Source organism: Thamnophis sirtalis, unplaced genomic scaffold (assembly GCF_051295495.1).
Source record: "Thamnophis sirtalis isolate CommonGarterSnake01/CBP01778 unplaced genomic scaffold, rThaSir2_p1.2 scaffold_2, whole genome shotgun sequence".
NCBI lineage: Eukaryota > Metazoa > Chordata > Lepidosauria > Squamata > Natricidae > Thamnophis > Thamnophis sirtalis.
Genome location: NW_028261382.1, coordinates 61781065 through 61806716, shown reverse-complemented (window position 1 = coordinate 61806716; position 25652 = coordinate 61781065). Strand labels below are relative to the sequence as shown.

At 46.6% G+C, this 25652-nt stretch overlaps 1 protein-coding gene across 8 annotated transcripts in view; it reads left to right on the top strand.

Moving 5' to 3' along the window:
* The window catches only part of FBRSL1 (fibrosin like 1), a 615070-nt gene extending 589818 nt beyond the window's left edge, over positions 1-25252 (top strand). For 3 of the 8 annotated variants that reach the window (XM_087705779.1, XM_087705776.1, XM_087705775.1), the window contains 8 exons: positions 6322-6393; positions 8024-8062; positions 9149-9220; positions 10379-10511; positions 13437-13520; positions 17356-17439; positions 21796-22024; positions 23041-25252. In XM_087705779.1, coding sequence (XP_087561905.1) covers positions 6322-6393; positions 8024-8062; positions 9149-9220; positions 10379-10511; positions 13437-13520; positions 17356-17439; positions 21796-22024; positions 23041-24277 — 1950 coding nt within the window. In that variant the 3' untranslated portion in view covers positions 24278-25252. The remainder of the gene's footprint in view (positions 1-6321; positions 6394-8023; positions 8063-9148; positions 9221-10378; positions 10512-13436; positions 13521-17355; positions 17440-21795; positions 22025-23040) is intronic. The other 5 variants (XM_087705778.1, XM_087705777.1, XM_087705780.1 and 2 more) reach the window with 5 other exon arrangements.
* Positions 25253-25652: the final 400 nt, after the last annotated feature.

Here is a 25652-nt window from a genome sequence, read left to right as displayed (position 1 = left end):
ATGAAAGAAAGGGAAGGGAAAGAGAGAGAGGAAAAGGCAGGAGCAGGAAGCTGGGAGTAGATTCTGAACGCATGTCTTAATGAGCCTGGGGCTTTTGCAGGGCAGGAGGCCTCCGGCAGCTCTCAAGCCAGCCATCAAATTGATGGCTGCAGTGAAACCAACTAAAAACACAAGGCCATCTGTGAAACAGATCAGTTAACAGCAGCCTGTTTTCCATTAACTCCTCCCTCCCTCTCTCTCTCTCCCCCCTCCCTCCCTCTTTCTCTCTCTATATCTTTAATAATTTTATTAAAACTTTTTAAAACCCAAGTAAAAAGAACTAATACAAACAAATATAATATAAGGAAGAGAAAAAGAAAAAGAAAGAAATCCTAGAAAAAGCTTAAAAGCACAAGACAGAAAATGTAACAGCAAAAGAGACAGAAAAAAAACATACCAAGAAATGACTTTTGATCTTTTTAGACTATGGATGGATGGGTGGATAGATCATAGGAAGGTAGATAACTAGATGGATAAATGGAGGGATGGAAAGATATGGATGGATGGAGATAGATAGATAGATAGATAGATAGATAGATAGATAGATAGATAGATAGATAGATAGATAGATAGATAGATAGATAGATGATAGACAGACAGACAGACAGACAGACAGACAGACAGACAATGAATGGGTGGATGGATAGATGATAGGTAAGTAGATAGATGGATGGATGGAGGGTTGGAAAGATGAATGGATGGCAAGAGATAGATAGATAGATAGATAGATAGATAGATAGATAGATAGATAGATAGATAGATAGATAGATAGATAGATAGATAGATAGATAGATAGATAGATAGATGACATAGATAGATAGATAGATAGATAGATAGATAGATAGATAGATAGATAGATAGATAGATAGATAGATAGATAGATAGATAGATAGATAGATAATGGATGGATGAAAGGCATGTAGAATGGAGATGGATAAATGGAGAGATGGAAAGATATGGATGGATGTCAAGTGATGGATGGATGGATGGATGGATGGATGGATAGATAGATAGATAGATAGATAGATAGATAGATAGATAGATAGATAGATAGATAGATAGATGATAGATTTTTATATTGTACTAAAGTCCATGAATGGAAGTAAAAAACATAAAGCTTAGGAAAAAAGAGATGAAAGAAGAAATACAGGTGTAAAAATCCAGTTTTGATGCATTCCAGTGTCAGCCAAAGAAACACTCACTCAACTGAAATCCTCCAGAAGCCGTGTAGGATTGCAACTGACCCATAAATCCAAGACAAGAGACATCTGGTTTCACACATGCTATATAACGTTCTGCTTACCATGGTTTATGGTGGAGGCACACCACAGTAAATAAATCAAGGCTTAACAAACGAGAGAGAGGGAGGGGCAGAGAGAGGGGGGGAGGGAGGGAGAGGTAGGTAGGTTTGGTCCTCCAAACAACCCAGTTGATTAGGATTGATTTTTTTTTTACGCCAACACAGTTCAGCTTCGGTTCTTTACTTACCACACAGACGGGTGTTTTTCTGGGATGGAAACAACCCGCTACTAAGCCAAATGTGTGAACTCAATCAACAGATGCTTCCTTTTTTTCCCCCTCTGTTCAGCATGTGGGGAAGATACATCACCTCTCACGGCCTCTCTCGTATCTGGCCATGAATCTTTTGCCTTGAGAATTCCCATCCTCCTTTTTTTCTTCCTGCTATATTTGGCAGAAGTGGGAGAAACTGGCCGCACCTAAATTATCTTTAACTTGGGGAGAGAGAGAAAGAAAGAGAAACAGAGAAAGGCAGAGAGAGAGAGAGAAACAGACAGAGAGAGAGATGAGAGATGAGGAGAGAGAGAGGAGAGACAGAGAGAGAGAGTCAAAGGAGAGACAGAGAGGAGAGACTGAGGAGAGAGAAAGAGAGAGAGTCAGAGAGAGAGATAGAGAGAATAGAGAGAAAGAGTCAGAGAGGAGAGAGAATGCAGAGAGAGAGAAAAGGGGGAGAGACAGAGTGGAGAGACAAAGAGAGAGAGAGAAAGAGAGTCAGAGAGGAGAGACAGAGAGAATAGAATAGAGACAAATGAGAGAGGGGGAGAGAGAGAGAAAAAGAGGAGAGACACAGAGAGAGATGAGACGGAGAGAGAATGCAGAGAGAGAAGAGAGAGAGGAAAGACACACACACAGAGAAGAGAGACACAAAGAGAGACAGTCAGAGAAGAGAGAGGAGAGAGAGTCAGAAGAGAGAGACAGAGACAAAAAGAGAAGAGAGAGAGATTGTGATTAATCTCCTTGGAAGAGAGACAGAATGCAAATCTTCCAAGCAGAACCAAACTTCGCACAAATCATTCTAACCTTTCTGAAGGCTCAAAACTTTTCCTCTTCCTCCCCGGAGGCCCATGACTTGAGCTCTAGATCATCGTGACAGACATGTCCGGGGAGGGCTGGCTGGGGGTGTAATGAATTCTCTCTCCCCTTGCCCTCCGAAGGAAAGAGGTTGTTTTGATTTCCCTGCCTTTGGTGTCCCGTCCCCAAGGCCTCCTCTGTAAATCCTGGCCGCCTGATCCCAGCCTGACTGCAGACTTTCGCCATTGGCTTTCCCAGAGGCTGATTCTCGTGAGCAGAAGAACTGGGGAAAGGTCAAAAGGATTCAATTCGCTTTGCAGAAGGAAACCTTCCCATCTGTCTTGGGGTGGGGAGGGGGCTGTGGGGAGTGGGGAAAGAGAGGATCAGGGGGGCTCTGTTATCATTCAACCAATTAATGTAACGTGACCTTAAAACACATCGCAGCTGTTATTTTTGGCCTCTCCGTCCATCAGTTTGGAGAAGGGTCTGATGGTGCTTTCTTTGTTTTTTATAAAAAGTTTTTTGTTTTTTATTCTCCTATATACAATTATAGGTATACATTCACATAGTTCTTCTCCTTTACATTTGTCATTCTTATACATTTGTTATTCCATTCAAAAGGTTATAATATACAGTTTGGGTTGCTTTGTTTACCACCCCTTCCACCTGTTGTAACACCACTTTATTTTCCCTTTATTTTCTCCCTCCCTCCCTTCTCTACTTCCTTCTTTACTCCTCTCTTTCCCCTTCCTTCTTCCCTTACCTCTCCCCTACTCCTACTCTTCCCCTTCCTACCCTCTCTCCTTCTCTTTCTCTCCCTTCCACCCTCCTCTCCTTACCTCTTTCTTTCTTTCTTCCCTCCTCCTTCTCTCCTCCTCTCTCCCTTTCTCTTTCTGTTGTTATAGGCATCTCTTTCAAATCTCAGTTTATGTTTTCTTGGGATGGTATTTCCGCAAATCCAAATATAGTTTAGTATCATTTCTTATTCTCTTACCTCTCCCCTACTCCTACTCTTCCCTTTCCTACCCTCTCTCCTTCTCTTTCTCTCCCTTCCACCCTCCTCTCCTTACCTCTTTCTTCTTTCCCTCGGCTTCCTCTCCTCCTCTTCTCCTCTCTCCCCTTCTTTTTCTGTTGCTATAGGTGTCTCTTTCAAATCTTAGTTTATGTTTCCTTGGGATGGTATTTCCGCAAACCCAAATATAGTTTAGTATCATTTTTTATTCCCTTACCTTCGCTAATCTATCCTATGTTTTTTTTTCCTTTTATATCTCGCTCTTGAATGTATATTTGTATATTTAGTATTTTCTTTTCTGTTTTCCTGATGGTGCTTTCTAGGGTGTGTGTGGAGGCTGAAGGTCTTGCCCACCCAGAGCTCGGGAGACTTCATCCCTTCCTTCTTCCCCAGCCATCCCTATTTTTAAACAACCCTTCATCCCTCGTGGCTGACCCTGTGACGGGCCATTCCAAAAAGGCTTCCTCTTTGAGAACTGACGCCGATTTGGCTTGTCTGACAACGTTCACGTCTAGCTAGGGAATTAGGAGAACTGAACTGCTCTCCTCTTGGAAGGAAACAGGTGCTGGGCCCTGGCAAGGAGATAGATAGCGGCTGGCTCTTGAGTCCTTGTTCCATTCAAAAAAAAAAAAAACCGCTGGCACTGGGATACGATGACTGCCGGCTCCAGAGACAAAACTCATCCCCCTGGGGAGGACTTGGTTAACTGTGGCAATCGGTCAACAAGGCAAAGGCACATAGGAGGAGAAAGATTGTTGAAGTAGCCTTGAGGAAGGGTTGCAGGAGCGGCAACAAGAGAAGAAACAGCTTAGAGGAGAGAGGGAGAACAGACAATAGGGAGGGAGGGAAGTGGGAAGGAAGGAAGGGCAATGGGAACGAGAGAAGGAAGGACAATGGGAGGGAGGAAAGGAAGGATGGATAATGAGGAGAGAGGAAAGAAAGAAATTGGGAAGTAAGGAAGGACAATGGGAGGGAGAGAAGGAAGGAAGGACAGTGGGAGGGGAGGAAGGAAGGACAATGGGAGGGAAAGGAAAGAAAGAAAGGTAGGTAGGTAGGTAGGTAGGTAGGCAGGTAGGTAGGTGGGTAAAATACCCACACATGAATTCCGTGTGTATAAAAAAAGACAAAGGGAATTTCAGACAAACTTTCAAGCTTCTGTTATTATATCCTACATCATTAATGTGGCGTGGACTTCAGTTCCTACAATTCCCCAGCCAGCAAAGAATGCTGGGAGTCAGAGTCCACACACATCTTAAAGAGTTGCTAAGGTTGAGAAAGTTGGCTCTCCTTCCTGATGTGGCCAACTTTGACAGGGGGTGGACCGCCTCAAGGACCAACACAGCCTGATGAGTCCTCCAAAGCATTACCGAGAGCTCTTCTTTCTCCTCCCGGGTGTAGATATGCTGGTCTTGTTGTATTCGGGTCTTTTCCCATGTAAGATTGAGATTGTCTTGACAATGTTTCGGATGGCGAGTGAGACCCTGTCGAAACATTGCCAAGACAATCTCAATCTTACACGGGAAAAGACCCGAATACAACAAGACCAGCATACCTACACCCGATTGTCTATCGTTACAACATGACGATACCTCCCGCCTACCAGATATCTGGAAACCAGCCCTAGTCAACAAATGAGCCCCACCCACCACCCAGGCCATTACAACACGAAACAACAATAGACACACAGCCAGCACCAATCAGCACCAATCTACCAATCATGATACAACCACACAACCAATCATTCCACTTACTGAAACAAAGGCAGCACTCCACACACACACACACACACCAAGATTTATAGAAAGACAGCAGCTCCGACCACGCTTTAAGCCCAAAACCCAGCCTGAAGATGGCGAATGAGACCTCGCTGAAATGTTGCCAAGACAATCTCAATCTTACACGGGAAAAGACCCGAATACAACAAGACCAGCATACCCACACCCGTGAAAATCTACGAAAACATACACACACACACACACATACACACACACACACACGGAATTAACGTCTCTGGAGCCGGCCGCATTTAGCTGACCTGGGTTGATCTCTAAAGAGCTCAGCAAATCAGACCCGATTAGCACTCGGTTGGCATCTTCCAGTAGGCTCAAGGCCTGCGGGCTCGGCTGAGATGTCGAAAGGGAAGAAGAAAAAACTGCGGATGAAAGAAAAGGATAGACCCGTTCTGCACGGCTGCCAACACGACGTCAGCGAGGGCAGCAATTAAAACAACAGCGAACATAACACAGGAATTAAAAAGACATTATTTACCTGGATTTACCTGGCGAGCAGCTGCATTTCCAAGAGAGCAAAAGTCCCTTTCGTTTTAAAAGGGGGGGGTGGAATTGGCACAGTTTCAAACCCCGTCCAAACATAACAGGCCGTCCTCGACTTTTAACGACCCCAACCGAGCCCAACATTTCGGTTGCTGAGTGAGATCGTTGTCAAGTGAACTTTGCCTTGTTCTTACCGCCTCTCTTCCCACCACTGTTCAGTGAATCGCTGTAGTTGTTAAGTGAGCCCCGTGGTTGTTAAGTGAATCGGGCTTCCCTGTTGACTTGGCTCATCAGAAGTTTGGGAACGGGGATCACGTCTCACACACACATACACACACACACACACACACACACACACACACACACACACACACACTGGATGCTGTAACTATCCTAAATATGAGTCACTTGGTCAGCGTCTGAATTTTGAATTGGGATCACAGTCCTAAGTGTGGAAAACGATCATAAATCAGTTTTTTCAATGCCATGGTAACTTTGAATGGTCACTAAATGAAAGCGGTTGTAATTCGAGGACTACCTGTATTTATTTGACGAAGGAAGGAAGGACAGTGCGATTTTGAGCTCAGTTGTGCCTGTATTGCTCATCCAATGGTGTTTGCTTAGCGTCGCATCGAAGCATTGCTAGAACAAGTAATCTCACCGACATTTTCGTTTTTGTTCTTCTAGACTTCGAACCCGATCGATGTGGCCAGCAGGCCCAGCACAGTGCACCACACGCTTCTGCAGAAGACGCCAGGGGTAGGTGCCAAGCAGGGATAGGTTGCTGCCGGTTCGGTGCGCAAAAATCTTTGCTCCACGCACATGCGCGTTTGCATCTAAAAAGGTCTGCACATCCGCAAAACGGTTAAAAAGGGTTGGGGGAATACTGGAATATGCCAAAATGGACAGGCTCACAAAAGAGCCGAAAGGCAAAGAGGAATCCGAGTACTACACAGTATGGGACTTTTGGTACAAATGGCTAGAGGAAAGAGGTTAAAAAAATAATAGAAAAGCAATAAAGGGAACTAAAAGAGATCAAGGGGACAGAAAATAAATACAAAACCGCAGAATTAATAAGAGGGGAAAATATAAGATAGATTGTATATAAAAATAGCATGAAATAAGAAATATAAGAGAATTAAATGTATATAAAAGATGTATTGTATGGAATTAATAGAGATAAAAGATATGTAAAATATGTATGTATGTATGTATGTATGTATGTATGTATGTATGTATGTATGTATGTATCTATGGATGGATGGATGGATGGATGGATGGATGGATGGATAGATAGATAGATAGATAGATAGATAGATAGATAGATAGATAGATAGATAGATAGATATGTTGTAGATAGATATAGATAGAGAATGCTGTAGATAGATAGATAGATAGATAGATAGAGTTATAGTTGTATAAGGTGTGTATGTATGTGTGTGTATATATATATATATATGATGGATGGATGGAGAGAGAGAGAGAAGAAACATAATCGATATTTAAAAGATGTAGACGTGTTGGAAAGATTGTATAAATGTATAATAAAAATATTTTTTTTAAAAATTAAAAAGGGGGGAAATTCATTTCCGCAATGAAAATTGTCCTGCGCATGCGCAGAAACGAAAATCAAGATGGCGGTGCTGTAGGCGAACCGGTTTCGGGGGGGCATGGCAGGCCTGGGTTGCTACCGGTTCCAGCAACCCAGGCTGCCAAGTTACTACTTATTTGACCGAACCGGTAGGAACCCACCTCTGGTATCAAGTCCAGTGAGTTTCTTTCGGCTCCCCTTTGGGGTTGACGCATGATAAACATTGACCTACAAAGGACTATTTTTCTTATTTTGGCTTGGTTTACAATGATGGATGGATGGATGGAGTCTTGATGCCACCTGGTTTTGGGTCGATGTTGGGGGCTCAAGACCCCGGACAGCACCTCGGAGTTTGAGGGAGCTGGTAGAGTTCTTTAAAGAGGATTCGGGTTAATGCCAGGTTTCCAAGTATCACCCTCAACGAAAGACAACTCTGAGGCTCAAGTTTCCTCAAAGTTCCATTTTATTAGAGATGTCACATTGGCACATCTGGGAAAACCCGAATCTGAAAGCCCCCAGGTTTTCCCCACCCGAACAAAAGTTCAAGTCCCTGCCCAGCACCCACATGTCCATCCCATGGCCCAATCAGGCACTGTCCAAAACTGGAGATGCCTTCCAGTCACACCATAGCAGCTACAGGACAAGACGTCCTTGACTCTCTGAGAAAATAATGTTGTTTTGACTATATATCTCCCTATAATCCCAGTTTCCCACAACAATAAAGGCGGCAGGCTTGAGCGCAAAAGATGGCTTCCAGCACTAACAAAATGTTGATTTTATTTTTCATGTTTTCCCTAGGTGGCTGACGCCTATCGGGCTCCTGTACGAGTAAGTAAGGTTTGTTGGGGATTTATTTATTTTTTTAATCTACTTTTTATTTTCAAAAATCGAGGGGGGGAGGGGAAATGACGCAGATAAAAAACTATTTGTAATGCTTCCCTTAAAAGAAGAGGTGAGATGATAAGAGTGCCGCTAGCCTCAACGGTTGTAAATGGACAATATTAGGCAGTCTGATGTACACATCATAGGGACGCGGTGGCTCAGTGGCTAAGGCTCTGAGCTTGTCAATCAGAAAGGTCGGCAGTTCAACGGTTCGAATCCCTAGTGCTGCGTAACGGCGTGAGCTCCCGTGACTTGTCCCAGATTCTGCCAACCTAACAGTTCTAAAGCACGTAATAATGCAAGTAGAAAAATAGGAGCCACCTTTGGTGGGAAGGGAACAGCGTTCCGTGCGCCTTCGGCGTTGAATCATGCCGGCCACATGACCACGGAGGCGTCTTCGGACAATGCTGGCTCTTCGACTTTGAAACGGAGATGAGCACCACCCCCTAGAGCCGGGAACGACTAGCACATATGTGCAAGGGGAAACTTTAGTTTTACCTAATGTGCACATTAGAGCAGCCTTTAAATCAAAATAATTTCAAGTAGTCCTCGACTTACAACAGTTTAGTGGCCGTTTGAAGTTTCGACAGCGCTGAAAAAAGCAACTTACTGATTTTCACGCTGAACGGCCTTTGGCGTATCCGTGTATCAAAATTTCAAACTCTTGGCAATGAACTCATGACTTTGTGACAGTTGCTGGGATCCAGGGATCCCCTTCTGCGACCTTCTCACAAGCCGATGAGGAAGCCGAAATCACGTCCCCGTTTTATGACCTTTCCCGCCATGGGCATTAAGCAAATCAATGCAGTGGTGTTAAGTGAACCGGACTTCCTCGACAGACTTTGCTTGTCAGAAGATCGCAAAAATGGGATCACATGATCCCCAGGATCTCTGCAACCATCATAAATATGAGTTCGTTGCCAACTTGCTGAGCAAATGTCTCACTTACCAACAGAATTCTGGTCATAATCAGTTGCACGAAGGAGAGAGAGGGAGGGAGGGAGGATTTAATTTAAACTTAAAATCCTTGTTTTATTACAGAAGCCCGGGAAATGGTGTGCTGTCCATGTACAAATTGCTTGGCAGATCTACCATCACCAACAGAAGATAAAGGTAATCAAGCAGATTTATTCAGAAAACCAGAGGATTCCTCTTCTGGTTTTGAGACTGACATTCCCGTTCTCACCGCCCCTGATTTCCTAAGGTTCTCCATTTTTCACACTGTTGCTTTCCCCTCTGTAAAGGACAGAATGTATTAAGCCTTTCTATCTTCAAATAACTAGTTTAGACCAGAGGTGGGTTTGTACCGGTTCGTACCGGTTCGGCCAAACGGGTAGTGGTTTGGTGGCCTGGGTCGCTGGAACCGGCAGCGGCCCATGCCTGCCACGCCCTCGAACCGGTTCTCTTACGGGGCTGCCATCTTGATTTTCGGTTCTGCGCATGCACAGAACAATTGTAATTGTACAAAAAAAAATTAAACGTTTCGCGCATGCACAGACCTATTTCTGTGCAAATCCGCACGCGTCTGGAGTGTGCATGAGCGAAGCGAGATTTTTGCATGCACCAAACCGGCAGTAATGCCGAGAGCAAGCCAACCCTGATTTAGACATCTGAAATGGCTGTGTTTCAGAAGAGAATTTTGGAACACAAAATAACACAATTGGAAGGGAGTTTGGCGGTCTTGTAGTCTAACCCCTTCCCAAAGGAGGAGACCCTATCCCATTCCAGACAAATGTTGCCCAATCTCTTCTTAACAACTTCCAGTGTTGGAGCACCCACAACTTCTGGAGGCAAGTCGTTCCACTGATTAATTGTCCTCACTGTCATGAAATTCCTCCTTAGTTCTGGAGAGAGAGGGAAGGAGGGAGAGAGGTATGTATACCCTCTCTTGAGCTTTGCCCTTGAGCTTCCTATTCCTGTGCAAGAACATGTATTCTACTGGTTGTCAGACTCCCATAGGGTTATGCAGGGGTCATAGCTAACTTGATTGAAGCCTTGGCTCTTTGGGATGATGTAATGAGAAGGCCTGTGAACCCAAAGGGTATTGGGCTATTCCTATTGTGTCTTAATGGCTTCCCCAGTTTGGATCTTGAGTGCGGGTTCATCCTACCATTCTACCTACCGTATGTTTCAGCATATAAGATGCACCTTTTTCCCTCAAGAAAGAGGCTGAGGCTCAAGGAGAGGTTGCAACCAACATGGACATCACCAAGCCCAGAAAATAGAAATGGATAATGAGGTGTGGGTTTCTTCTTCTTCTTCTTTTGATAGCAAATGCAGCTGGATCCCCACAAGCTCGAAATCGGTGGAAAACTTGACCTCTTCAGCAGACCGCCAGCTCCCGGCGTCTTTCCTGGCTTCCATTATTCTCAAGATCTTGCCCGGCCCCTCTTCTCCAGCACAGGTGAGTGGAAATCCCTGCTGATGCACACATCACACAAAAAAGAAGTGCCCTAGATCAGTGCCCCCCCCCCCAACCTTTTGGGCACCGGGACTGGTCCTGTGCAGAGAGGTTTTTCCACAGACTGGAGAGGACTGGTTTGTGTTTACTCTGACTTCGGCTTACCAAGAGCATGAAGCAAACTCCTGGTCCCGACAAAAAACCCTTTTATGAATTGACTGTCAATTCTGCTCATTCACATCCAGCAAAGTCTTTCAAGGGAGGATTGACAGTCACAGACCTTATCTGACTTGGAGAGCTGCCAGGCCAATATCTGCAAAACTTGGCAAGGAGTCTTGGAGAGTCACGAACCAATTAAGTGAACTAATTGTCTCCTGCAAACTCCACTCCCCTTTCACTCCTCTTTTATTTCCTCTGGGAGGGGCCATTCATCGTCCCCCTGTGGCCTTACTCCCAAGTCGACCCCTGTTCTTTAGCTCTTCCCTTTGTCTGGCAACTCTGTGCATGCCCACACTGGGAACAGGCTCCAGCTGTTCTTCTGCCTCACTGATGTCTAACTCCGAAGGCAGCTGATAACTGGCATACGGCTCTGGCCCCCTCTCTCCCTCCGACACAGAGCCCTCATCAGAGCCTTCCCCAGACTCCAGGACTGGCCCATCTTCCTCCCCAACCTCCTCACTGTCCGAATCAGCCACCAGCTCTTCTGGCGGGCCATAACAGTTTTGCTTGCATCCCACAAATGGGCCTTTGTTTGTTTGTTCAGCCTGGTTTCTGGCATCCTGCAGCCCGGTGCTGGACCATGGACAGGGGGTTTCCTAGATCCTTCAGGAAACAAATACAGCATCTTTTAATGAGTTTGGCAGGTGTGTTCCTGATGCTCCATAATATCTTCTCGAAATCCAATCCGAAATCCCGCATGGCTTATAAATAATTCCTTTCCATCTGTGAATCCCCAAAGCTGCATTGGGCAGTAAATCTCTGTCAAGTTGGCCATTGGCAGAGAAGAGGCGGAACGAACATGGGGACTCAGCGGAAGGAGGCATAAATCTGTGGGTTTCCAGGATCTGAGGCTTCCTCCTGGCCTTGTTGAAGGAGAAGTCACTGAGAAAAACCCAGCTTCTCCAAGCAGTTTACTCTGACTTCAGCTTCCCAAGAGCAGGAAGCAAATTCCTTGTCCCGACAAAAACCCCTTTTATTAATTTACTGTGAATTCTGCTAATTCACATCCAGCAAAGTCTTTCGAGGGAGGATTTACAGTCACAGGCCCTATCTGGCTTGGAGAGCTGCCAGGCCGAAATCTGCAGAACTTGGCAAGGAGTCTCAGAGAGTCATGAACCAATGAAGCAAACTAATTGTCTTTCCTGCAAACTCCACTCCCCTTTTGCTCCTCTTTTATTTCCTCTGGGAGGGCCCATTCATCGTCCACCTGTACTCCCAAGTCGCCCCCTGTTCTTTAGCAGTTCCCTTCCTTTGGCAACTCTGCACATGCACACACTGGGAACAGGCTCCATCTGTTCTTCTGCCTCACTGCTGTCTGACTGTGAAGGCAGCTGATAACTGGCAGACGGCCCTGGCTCTATCTCTGTGTCCAACACAGAGCCTTCCCCAGACTCCAGGACTGGCCCATTCCCCCCAAACCTCCTCACTGTCCGATCTGGCTGGCCACAACATACCCATTTGTTATGCACCTTCTGACCTCCTAAAGGATTTACAGGGGTGACAGCCTCCATCCGTCCCAAGGAAGACCTGCAATGTTGCAAAGTACATCGATAACAAGGGGTGCCATTCTCTGGGGCTTCTTCCAACACAAACACACACACCATGATTCCTTTTTTGAGTTGTTCAGAGCCAGTTCAATCTCGATGAAGAGACCAGGTCCCAAGGGCAGCCTGACCCTTTTTCCTTTTTCTTCTCAAAATTCACTTCAGAATCTTAGGAAGCGTTTTTCAAGACGGATGAGGGGGAAACAATGGCAGATAAGGGTCTTTGAGTAGGGTGGGGGGAGGGTTTTTTCTTTGTTACAATTCACTCTTGTAATGGTATGTCGGAATGACCTTTGGCGGCAGAGAAAAGAGAGATGCTCTCTAGGGAATTGTCAGATAAGAGACAACGTAGCCCACAGCAGCATAATGGGTGGAGAGAGAGCTTTTCAGATTCAGATTAACAGAGTTGGAAGGGACCTTGTAGGTCATCTAATCCAACCCCCACCCAAGCAGGAGACTTTACACCATTTCTGACAGATGGCAGCCCAGTCTCTTCTTGAAAGCCTCCAGGGATGAAGCTCCCGTAACTTCCGAAGGCAACTTCTGTTCCATGGGTTGATTGTTCTCACTGTCAGAAAATTCCTCTTTATTTCCAGGTTGAATCTCTCCTTGTTCAGTTTCCCTCCATTATTCCTTGTCTGGCCTTCGGGTGCTTTGGAAAATAGCTTGACCCCCTGCTCTCTGTAGCAGCGCCTCAGAGAGACGCTCAAAAGGGACCCTCCCTAGTTTCTTATCCTGTGAAAGAGGCAGCTGTAATCCTTGTGAGAAAAACTTTGGGAGACGGAGGGAGGAGATGAGGGGTGCAGTGGCCTACAGGCAGAGCTCTCGCCTCATCAGGAGGCTGGGAGTTCGATGCCAGGTGGAGGCCAATATTTCTCTCTCTGAGAATATACAGTATCTGCTATTGGCAACAGGAAAGGCATCTGGCCAGTAAGCACTCCGTTCCATACAGTTGCCCAGACTACACCCTCATGGGGTCGTTATGTGAGGAGGTGGAGGATGGAAGGAGGAGATGCTGCCTATAGGACGATCAGAAAAGAGGCAGCAAAGCCCTCAGCTCTATAATGGGTCAAGCAAGAAGCTCGGGAGGGATCTTCCCTAAGTTACCAGATTCGGTAAAGACGATTCTCAGATGCTTATTTTGTGGTTGTTGTTGTTGTTGCAGGGTCTGCTCATCCAAACTCCACCCCATTTGGATCCTCGCCTCATCACAGCAGTTTCCTGCCCACCAGCCATTTGGCAGGTAGGTGTAAGTAAACCTTATTCTTGTGATTTACTAGTCTTTTGATCTGTGTCTTGACTTCTCCTGCATCAGACCCGTGGGTGGCGCAGTGGTTAGAAGGCAGTACTGCAGGCTAATTCTGCCGACTGCCAGCAGTTCGATTCTCACCGGCTCAAGGCTGACTCGGCCTTCGCTCCTTCATGAGGTCGGTAAAACGAGGTCGTTGGGGGGCAATTAGCTGACCCTGCAAACCACTTAGAGAGGGCTGCAAAGCATTATTTAACAGATGAGTTGGAAAAGACCTTGGAGGTCATCTAGTCCAACCCTCCCCCGCCCCCACCCGCCATCCAAGCAGGAGGCCCTACACCATTTCCAACAGATGGCAGTCCAGTCTCTTCTTGAAAGCTTCCAGGGATGAAGCTCCCACAACTTCCAAAGGCAACTTCTGTTCCATGGGTGGATTGCTCTCACTGTCAGAAACAATATATAAGTATAATCTTTATTGTCATTGTACTTAAATACAACGAAATTGGTTCATATTCATATACTATGAAGCAGTATATAAGTCTAAGGACCTGGGGAAGGAAAAGGAAGGCAGGTATGCAGAAGGGCGGAGATAATCTTATCTACTGGAAGAGCAATTGCTGCGTAACATTCCTGCCTTGGAAAATATTTTTAGATATCAGCTTTAGAACAGAATAGAATCCAAATAAAATTACCCTCTTAAGCTAAAAAGAAAAACAAAGAAACCTTCCTTCTAAATAAAACGGATTTATTTGCCATTGGGAAAAAAAAACCAGCAGTATCTGAAAATCTTGATCATATTTCTGAAGGTCTCCCAAGAGGGGCAGGGGGGAGACACAGATTTGAAGAGGCAATGTCCCAACTTTCAGCCAAGTCACCTGCCCCTTTTTTGTAAATCACGGCGTCTGCTTTATCTGTGTCAGCTTGCATACACACACACACAGACACAAGTATAAGACACTTTCTTCCCCCTAAAAGAGGGTAAAAATGTGGGTGCGTCACCCGCCGGCCCCACCTTTTGGCCTCTGCCTCCCAGCAATTTGCCTCCTTACAGCCTGTTTCAGTTTCAGCTTCAGCACAGCCTGATTAGCACAAGCAGCTGATTGTCAGTTGGATCGGCCTCTACCATCAGCTGTTTCAGGTTGCCATAGCCTATTGCTGCCTCCGTGTGCCCCATTTTTGGCTTCCGCATCCTATTTTTGGCCTCTGCGCACCCCATTTTCCGCATATTCCAATCCCCGCTGCCCAGAACAGGTGGAAAATGGGCCCGCAGAGGCCAAAAACAGAACCTGCGGAGGCTGAAGATGGGATATGGAGGACGAAAATGAGGCGTGTGGAGGCGGCAATAGGCTATGGCAATCCTGAAACAGCTGATCATTGGGAAGCCAATCCAACCAACAATCAGCTGCTTCTGCTAATCAGGCTGTGTTGAAACTGAAACAGGCTGTTTGCTGTTTGCTGCAAGGAGGCAAATTGCTGGGAGGAAGAGGCAGGATTTTTTTTCTTGTTTTTCTCCCCAAAAGCGAGGTGCGTCTTATACTTCGGAGCATCTTATACTCCAAAAACTATGGTGTATATTCAACCCAGCTGGTCATTTAGCTAGAAGTATTCTTTGTGAAATCAGAGTCTCTGTGATATAATTCACATACTTTCATCAAGAGTGCAACACCGGCCCTAACCATCTGGCCTGGCTTTAAATTAAGCTTAAAAGAGATGTTATTTCAGCCTAATTAAATTATTAATTGGTCTACTCCCAGAGAGAACGCGGCCCCCGTTTTCACAAGCTCTAATTTGTTATTTTGAGCCCATCAAGCAAGGCAACACTCATTGGAGTGGCGAAGTTGCCTAGAGGTGGAGCTCTTGCCTCACAACCAGGAGGCTGGGAATTTGATCCCAGGTAGAGGCAGATACTTCTCTCTCTGGGCATAATGAAAATATATCTGCTGAACAAAACTCCGCATTGGCAACAGGAAGGGCATCCGGCCATTCAAACACTCTGCAAGCTCCATTCAGCTGTCCAGACTCCACCCCGCAAGGGATTATTATGGGGTTAAATGAAGATGAAGGGATGCGGGGGCTCAGTGGCTCAGACACTGAGCTTGCCGATCAGAAAGGTCGGCAGTTCGGCGGTTCGAATCCCCAGCGCTGCGTAACGGAGTAAGTTCCCATTACTTGTCCCAGCTTCTGCCAACCTAGCAGTTCGAAAGCATGTAAAAATGCAAGTAGAAAAATAGGAACCACCTTTGGTGGGAAGGGAACAGCGTTCCGTGCGCCTTCGGCGTTGAATCATGCCGGCCACATGACCACGGAGACGTCTTCAGACAGCGCTGGCTCTTTGGGTTTGAAACAGAGATGAGCACCGCCCCCTAGGGTCGGGAACGACTCGCACGCATGTGCAAGGAGGGACCTTTAACTTTACCTAAATGAAGATGAAGCAAAGCTACACTCATAACCAAGAACATGAGCTTCAACCATGAGTCCATCGCACATTGGTGTGTCTTGTTTTTTGTTGCCCAAACCAGAATTTTGCTCTTTGGGGGGACCAAGGGGTCTTTAGGGTAGATTCCAAATGCAGACCCAACTTAAAACGATGGAAAAGAGGAAGACGATTCAAGCATCCTGATTTTAATTCAAGAAATGTGGTTTCAAGGTGATGCCACTGGTCCTTGCCATACCCCAAGTATCATTTGTAGATTCTGTCCAATTCTTGCTCCTTGGGCCCACAGTATGTAATTTAATCAAAACCATCAAGAGGGGGGGTGGGGAGAGAGAAAAAATCAGTACAGGTCATCCTCACTTTACAAAAATCCATTTAGGGACCGTTCAAGGTTACAACGGTCTCGGAAAAAAGTGGCTTACAACCGTTTTTTTCCACACTTATGACCATTTGAGCATCCCCACGTTCACCTGATTAAAATCAGAGTTGGAAGAGACCTTGGAGGTCTTCTAGTCCAACCCCTGGCGCTTGGCAACCGACTCATATTCACGAGGGTTGCAGCATCCCACGAGCACGTGGTCTCCTTTTGAGGCCTTCTGACCAGCAAAGTCAGCGGCTAAACCAGGTTCACTTCACAACCCTGTAACTTACTTCACAATGGCAGTGATCTGCTTAACAACCGTGGCAAGGAAGGGCGTAAAATGGGCAAAGCCTACTTCGCAACTCCCTCGCGTAGCTGTGGAAATGTTGGGCTGAACCGTGATCATAAGTTGAGGACTACATATATCTCAAATGTCCCCACCAGGTCTTCCCGAGATCTCCTTAGGAGAGGCCTCCTCCGGTTGTTTGGTTTCCTCCATGACGGGGTCTCCAACCTCGGCAACTTCAAGACTTGTGGACTTCAACTCCCAGAATTCCTCAGCCAGTTCTGCTTTGCTGGCTGAGGAATTCTGGGAGCTTTCCTGGCTGAGGAATTCTGGGAGTTGAAGTCCACAAGTCTTAAGAAGAGTTGCCAAGGTTGGAGACCCCTGCTCCATAAGATGTCCCACCAGAAACCATTTTTTCAGCTTCTTATTTGGCTCTCACAAACCTGAGCTGCTCAGATTTCAGCTCCTTGGCCTCCTCAGCCCTCCTGGCTCTTCGCCCTCAAACAGTTGGTTTCCTCCTGCTACGCTTAATGCCAGCACCTGTTAGCAAGTCCTCCGTTTGTAACCCGTTGAGAATGTTTTGTGCGAAGGCCCCCTGCCAGGGAGAAGGATCTTTAATCCCACCTGGCATTCGAACCCCGAAATAAGCAAAACAAATAAACAAGGGGGCGGGTAGGAAAGAAATAAGGGGGTACATTTAGTTTTCCCTGCATTCTTGGCTAAATGCCGGCTAAAACCCTGTTTGCCTTTCCAGATCCGTTTACAAGGTCAAGCACCTTCAGCGGCCTTGGAAACTTAAGCAGCAATGCCTTTGGCGGATTAGGCAGCCACACTTTGAGTAAGTACTCAGTGGGTTCCTGCAGATTAGCTTCTTTCCCATAAGACCCCTGTTCCTATCGAAAGCAACCGGTGGCCGTTGGTTTGAAGCAAGGCAAGCTTCTTAAAACATCCCCCAAGCAAAGGACAGAGGCTACAAATATGCCGAGTTTTCCCATAGAGGACGTTCCGTAATTGATGTCCACCAGGTCCTCCAAGAATGGTGACTTCAGCTCACTTTCCACAGAAGAGGGAGTGGGAGCCCAACAAGATACCTCCCTTCTCTTTGACCATCCTTTTGGGGTGTGGGTTATCTCAAGTCCAAAGTTTGAGGTTCTTCAGGATCTACCATCTTACTGGAAGAACTGGGAGAAGGTATCAGGAAGATCTCAAAGGGGCTTTTCCCAAAAGGCAACTGGATATTCTTGGGGGGGGGGGTTCCCCCCTTTGAAAATGTTTCGTTTCTCATCCAGGAAGCTTCTTCAGTTTGTGAACTGAATCGAGTTCTCATCCAAGAACTGAAGAAGCTCCTTGGATGAGCAGCGAAAGGTCTTCAAAGACAAACCAGGAGGAAGTCTTGAGAAAAAAAGCACCTTTGGGACAACCATTGACCTGGAAGATTGAGAATCTCCATAGGCACATCAGGGAGATGCCTGTAGCGCCCCTGGAGTGGCATCACTGTTGAGGGCAAGAGAGCATAAGACATTGGCTTGGGTACAGGGGTTTACAGCACACTGTCTGCTTCCAGTCTTCCTGTCCAATCTGGTTCAGTAGGATGGACATGTTTCCTCTCCCATCAGCCAAGGATGTTGGCTGATGGGCACTAGGAAGTTTGTCTCTTCTGCCATCGACTGTGCATCCTTCAGAGATTAGGATGGCGCCAACCCTGTTGGCCTTTGGGAAGGTTTTTGAAGATCTGTTTTATGTGCCCAGGCCTGGAGTCCCAAATACATGAATGTTCCCATTACCTGGGGAAGCTGGTACCGATAATTTGTAATATTTCTTGCCTGCTGTTTGAATTTAATTTCTTTGTGTATCATGTTCTCATTGTTTTTATTAATGCTTGCTGCCTGGAGTCATTGGTTTGAGATGGGTGGCTATGCAAATTAAATTGATGGATGGATGGATGGATGGATGGTAGCTGAATAACAGAGTTAGAAATAACCTTGGAGGTCTTCTAATCCAACCCCTTGCTCAAGCAGGAGGCACTATACCATGCTGGACAAATGGCTGTCCAATCTCTTCTGAACAATCTCAGAATCAGAATAGGGCTGGAAGGGACCTCAGAGGTCTTCTAGTCCAACCCCCTGCTCAAGCAGAAGATCCTATGCCATTTCAGACAAGTGACTGCCCAGTCTCTTCTTTAAAATCTCCAGTGATGGAGCACCCACAACTTCTGGTGGCAAGTTGTTCCACTGGTTAATTGTTCTCACTGTCAGGAAGTTTCCCCTTAGTTCTAGGTTACTTCTCTCCTTGATTAAATTATCTCCTATCATCTCTAGTGATGATAGATAGATAGATAGATAGATAGATAGATAGATAGATAGATAGATAGATAGATAGATAGATAGATAGATAGATAGATAGATAAAGAGGATCTGAGGGTCCTTCCTTTTGCTACATTAGAACTCAGAACTGTTGGAAAATGTCACACTTCGAGTTTATCAGCTCTGGTATTGGATAGGGAGGGTGTGATATTTGGTAGAATATAGAAGATAGTGATAGTGAAAGTTAGCAGAGATGGGTAGTTAGGATTGCTAGATTAGATAGAAGAGGGGTGGGTGGATGGATGGATGGGGGAACTAGAGATGAGAGAAAAAGTATATATAGATGGATAACTAGATCTAGATAAAGATGATAGAGAACTATAGTGGGTGGATGGGTAGATATAGAGAAAAAATAGAGAGATAATGGTGATAGATTGACAATAGAGATAGATACATAGACAGACAGACAGACAGACAGACAGACAGATAGATAAAGAGGAAGGGGGGCTTGGAGACAGACAGATGATCAACTCTGTAGTTTCAAAGGGCATCAGCCTCTCTTAACTCCATTTGCAGGGTGGGCACTGGATGATCCCCAGATATTTTGGACTGTCCATTCTCAACTGCTATGGGATGCGGTGGCTCAGTGGTTAAGACGCTGGAGACTGGAGCTGTCTACATGTTTTCAGGATTGTGTCTTTGTGTGCGGTTGTAAATACAGACCCCCCCAAAACCCAGAAGAAAAGCCCAACCCCCCACCCCCAGAGCACATGCCATCTCTCCATCCTTGGGGACGATTTCACGAATGCAAAGAACTTCTAGTAGATATTGATGTCCTTCAAGGAAGATCTGTCACCTTCTTGAGGTGCAGGGATATTAGGAGTTCCCCCAATTGTCCACTGCCAAGTTCAGGACCTGTCCCAGTTAGGGATTGGGGAACAGCGTTCCCCAATTCCCCAACCCAACTGGGGGAATGCCAAGCTGAGTGCCCAACTGAATTATGAGTACTGATAAAAGAGAGTATTTGTAGCTCAGAGCTCAGCTGTGTGGTCCTTGCTGCTCTCTGAGCTTCCAGGCATTTCATGGCCCAATTAGGTAACCTCATCAGTGCTAGAAGAGAATGGGATTTCTAGACAGGAGGAGGAGGAATGTAGGGTCCTTGGTGCTCTCTGAGCTTGGTGGTGTCCTTGCAGACATTTCATGATCCAACTAGGTAACACCATCAGTGCTAGACGGGTGTGGAACAGAGAGCAAACCCCCCTCCTTTCTAGCACTGACGGTATTACCTAGTTGGGTCATAAAACTTCTGCATGAAAACTACCAGCTCAGACAGCACCAAAGACCCCACAGATGTGGCAGTTGCTGATTCTCTCACCGCTCGTCCTATTCATGCCCCAATGAGAGATCTCAATGCCCGCCTTATGTGGTAGGCAGATGATCCTCTTTTAACGAGTTACATTCTGATAATAAGCCATCCTTAGCCATCACACTGAGCTCGGTTTAGCTCTGGATGTTTAGCTCTGGATGTTTAGCAGGGAGCCACACGATTTGGGATTCACCAGCAATCTTTTACAACAGGGGTCTCCAACCTTGGCAACTTTAAGACTTGTGGACTTCAAGTCCCAGAGTTCCTCAGCCAGTGTTGTGGCCTGACAGCAGATTCGGACAATGAGGAGGTTGGGGAGGAACTTGGGCCAGTCCTGGAGTCTGGGGAAGGCTCTGATGAAGGCTCTGTGTCGGAGGCAGAGAGGGGGCCAGGGCCGCCCGATAATTATCAGCTGCCTTCAGACTCAGACATTAGTGAGGCAGAAGAACAACTGGAGCCTGTTCCCAATGTGTGCATGTGCAGAATTGCCAGACAAAGGGAAGAGCTAAAGAACAGGGCTCGACTTGGGAGTACAGGCGGACGATGAATGGCTCCTCCCAGAGGAAATAAAAGGAGAGTGAAAGGGGAGTGGAGTTTGCAGGAGACAATTAGTTCGTGACTCTCTGAGATGCCTTGCCAAGTTCTGCAGATATCAGCCTGGCAGCTCTCCAAGCCAGATCAGGTCTGTGACCATAAATCCTCCCTTGAAAGACTTTGCTGGATGTGAATGACCAGAACTCACAGCGAATTAATAAAAGGGCTTTTTGTCGGGACAAGGAGTTTGTTTCATGCTCTTAGAAAGCCTAGTTCAGAACAGCCAGCCTCGACCTTGGCAACTTTAAATCTTCTGGACTTCAACCCAGCAAAGTCTTTAAGTTGCCAAGGTTGGAGACCCCCGTTTTAAACTAAACACCCTCATTACGTCCATGCAGTTTTTCAGATTTTAAGGGTTTTCTTGGCCAGCAGGAGACTTTGAACAGCTGCTTTTTCCATCCACTGAGCCGATTCGTGCTTGCTATTTCCAATGGACATGTTCCTCCCCCTCCCCTTCCTTTTTTTCCAGGCCAAAAAAGATAAATAAAACAATTGGCCTTTTTATATAAGACTAAAAAAGGGACATGGGGGCTCAGTGGCTAAGACGCTGAGCTTGTTGAGCAGAAAGGTCGGCGGTTTGAATCCCTACTGTCGCGTAACGGAGGGAGCTCCTGTTACTTGTCCCAGCTTCTTCCAACCTAGCAGTTCGAAAGCACGTAAAAAATGCAAGTAGAAATATAGGAACCACCTTTGGTGGGGAAGGGAACGACGTTCCATGCACCTTCGGCATTGAGTCATGCCAGCCACATGATCACGGAGATGTCTTCGGACAGCGCTGGCTCTTCGTCTTTGAAACAGAGATGAGCAGCGCCCGCTAGAGTCTCGAATGACTAGCAGGGGAACCTTTACCTTTGTATATAAGGCTAAATGTCCTTCCTGTCATCTGGGAGCGAACCCAATCTTCTCTCCCGCTTTCTCTCTCGCTTCCCAGGTCACAGCAGCCTCTTTGCTCACAAAGACGGTCCGAACGTCCAGACCTTCGGCAGCCCCCACGAGCCCTGGAACCGGCTGCACCGGACGCCGCCCTCTTTCCCCACACCGCCTCAGTGGCCGAAGCCAGGCGATGCCGAGCGGAGTTCCTCAGTGACGAACCACGACAGGGACCGAGACTCCGAGAAGAGGGAGCTTTCCTCCAGTAAAGAAGAGAGGGAGAAGGAGAGGTGAGGGAGAGGGGACATCTGGCCGAAAGGGTGTCGGTAGCCTTGGCCAAAATGGACTGGTGTACATGGCTTTGGGGGGGGGGGGGTGCAGTGTCTTGTGCCTACCTACCTACCTATCTTCTTGCTTGATTGCCTGCTTCTTTCCTCCTCTTCCTCCTTTATTCCTTCCTTCTCTGTCCACTTTCCTTCTCTTCTCTTTCCTTCCTCCTCCCCATTCCTTCCTTTCTCTATCTTCCCTTTTTTCTCCTCCCTCCCTGTTTTCCTTCCTTTCTCCCTCTTCTTCCTTCTACCTTCCTTCCTTTCTCCCACCTTCCTTCCACCTTCCTCTTTTCTTCTCCCTCCTTACTTTCTCCCTCCCTCTTTTCCTTTCTTTCTCCCTCCTTTCTTCCTTCTTCTATCTTCACCTTTCCTTTCTTCCCTTCCTTCCTCCCTCTCTTCCTCAATTCCTCCCTCTTTTCCTTCCTTTCTCCTTTCTTCTCTCTGCCTTCCTTCCTTCTCTTCCTCTTCCCTCCCTCCCTCTCTCTTTTCCATCTTTCTCTCACCTTTCTTCTCTCCTCTCCCCTCTCTTCCTCCCTTCCTTCTCTCCCTTCCTTTTCTCCATCTTCTTTTCTTCTCTCTTCCTCTTCCCTCCCTCCCTGTTTTCTGTCCTTTCTCCCACCTTTCTTCTCTTCCCCTCCCCTCTCTTCCTCCCTTCTTCCTTCTCTCCGCCTTCCTTTCTTCTCTCTCTTCTTCTTCCTCCTCTCCCTCTTTTCCAACCTTTCTCCCACCTTTCCCCTTTCTTCCTCCCTCTCTTCCTCCCTTCCCTTCTCCCTCTCCTCCCCCCCCCTCTTTTCATGCCATCCATCTCGCTTAGCCTGTGGTATGAATGAAGCCATAATGGTATTATAATAATAACATGGCACATCTGGTGAATTATTATTTTTTGCTGGCACACACGTTTGCCAACTCTGTTGAATAATAATGCCAAATGGTTGTATGGTGAGACACCCATCGACTCTCAATCTCTTTCCCTCCAGGGATCTTCTGGATAAAAGTAGGCACTCAAACCGATCCTCGCCGGCTTCGGCTCCTGTGACGCACCAGATCAGTAACCTCATCCGTAGCAACAGCCAGGCGTCGAGCGACTCCGGACGGCAAGTTGCCCTCCTGGAACGAGACCGATCGAAAGATCTGGAGAGAGAGATCCCTGACAGGCTCAGAGATCTTCCTCCAGTGGCCGACCAGAAGATCAAAGAAAGCCGCTCCCCGGTGAAGGAGCCTCCAAACCATGAAAAGAGGTCCCTGGAGGACAACACCAAGCCCGTCATCCAGTCGGTCTCCCCGTACAGCAAGCCTGCATTGAGCGAGAGCTTGAAACTGAGCAACCTGATGAACAAGGACATGGAGAGGAAGCCCGAGCTGCTGACGGACCTCCAGAAGATTAAGAACGACATCAAAGTCAAGGAAGAGCGCAAAGAGGAGAGCGACGTCTTGGTGGTGAGCTCGGAAACTTCCCAGCATCCCCGAAGCGCCGAGCACCCACCACCCCCTTCCCTCCACGGGTTGCCCCTGCCCCACACCATGGCGGCTGCCATGCCCATCTCCATGGGCAGCGTCCACCAGATGAACAACATGAACGTCCTGGAACGCAGCCGGATGATGACGCCGCTCATGGGCATGAACCCACTCGCGGGGCGTGAGAGGCTACCCCACCCAGGGTTTTCCTGGGACCCCATGAGGGACCCCTTACGCGACGCCTACCGGAGCTTAGATCTACATCGCCGGATGGACTTCCAGCTCCGAGCGGATCCCATCCACAGGTTTCCGGCCGCCTCGGGTTTTTACGACCATGAGCGTTCTTACCGGGATCGCGAACCCCATGACTACAACCATGAAAACCTTCTGGAAGCCCGCCGGGAACAGGAACGGCTCCGGCAAGCAGAAGAGAGGGAGCGGTTGCACTTACGGGAAGAGCTCGAGCGCGCCCGGATACACCACTTGCACACGTCGCCCATCGAAAGCCACCTGGCCCACATGCCTTCCTTCATGTCTCATCTCAGCAGCATGCATTACCCCAGACTTAGCCCTTCGGCCGCCATGCACAATGGGATTTTGAACAGGAACCCGCCCACCGCTGCGCTCAGCGCTCCGCCCCCCTTGGTCCCGGCGAGTAGTACGAGGCCCTCCTCCCCCCGTCGGACTACCCCGCTCACAAACTCGGAATCTCGGGACTATTCCCCATCTAGAAATGCCAAAGAAGTAGAGGCACGATAGTTCGCGGTGGCCCACCTGCAGGATGAATTTCCCGCGCCCCCCCCCCCCAAAACTCACCTGGATCCATAGAGGAGGATGGGGAACGGCAGGGGGGGGGGGCGGGGACAAAAACCCTTTTTTAAAAAAAAATGCACTGCTGTAAACTTTTTTTTTAAAAAAAACTGTAAAATTTGTAGACATGAAGCACAGTTGTGAAAGCGATGGAAGGGTGGGGATGGGGGCACGCGCGGAAGGGGGGCATCCGAGGTTACGAACCTTTCTCGACCGCACGGTTGCTGAAACAAAAAAAAATGGAAATTTTAATATATAGGTCTTTGGTTTTTCTCGTTTCCTGGTTTTATTTTTATTTTTATTTTATTTCCTCCCCCCCCCCCCTTTGCTTCTGTGCTGAGTTAAAAACTATTATCAGGTTTGTATATTTTATTTTATTTTATTTTTTGTTTTGCCCCAAATGCCAGGAACATTTTTAATGAATGTATTGGGTTTTTTTTTAAAAAATGTGCTCTTTGTTCATACACACACACACACACACACACACACACACACACACAAGCAAAAAGAAAAAAAGTTTTTGTTTCTAGTTTAAATTTTGTGGCCTCAGATCCTTAAGTAAAAAAAAAAAATAAACATACATCCAGGGTTTCTTAAAAAGTATTATTTATGGAGATAACTGTAGTTTCATACAGTCCACTGTGAGGTTTCTGGACTGAGGCCACTGATTTCTCTGGTACTTTGAAATTGAAGTTACAGATATATATTGAAAAAAATAATTAATAATAATAATTAATAATAATGTACAAAAACTGTTTGTTTTTTGCCTTATATTATGGAGAAAATTAGAGTTTTTTGACTTCTTGTTTTAAAACACAGCAACAAAAGAAAGCAACATGTAAATACTCTGTTAATATAAATGTACACCAATATTGAATTCTTAACATAGGTAGACTTTATAAAAAAAACCGGTTTCTAGAACCACTCTCTGGTTATTGGTTAACGTTATTCCAATTCAATCCTCTTCAGTGTGTCTAGGGGGGGGGGGGGAGAACTACTGATACAAATGCAATCATCCTCTTTTAACGACCCCATAATCCCTTGCGGGATGGAGTCTGGGCAACTGAATGGATCTGGGTATTTACTGACCAGATGCCCTTCCTGTCGCCAATGGGGAGTCATATACAGCAGATATAATCTCTACGTGCCCAGAGGGAGAAATTTCTGCCTCAAATTTGCAGATGACACCAAGCTGACAGGAATAGCCAAAGATAGGCTCAAGGTACAGAAGGATCTAGACCGAATCAAACAAAATGAAATTCAGTGGTGAAAAAAGTGAGGTTCTACATTTAGGCAAGAAAAACAAAATGCACAGGTACAGTAT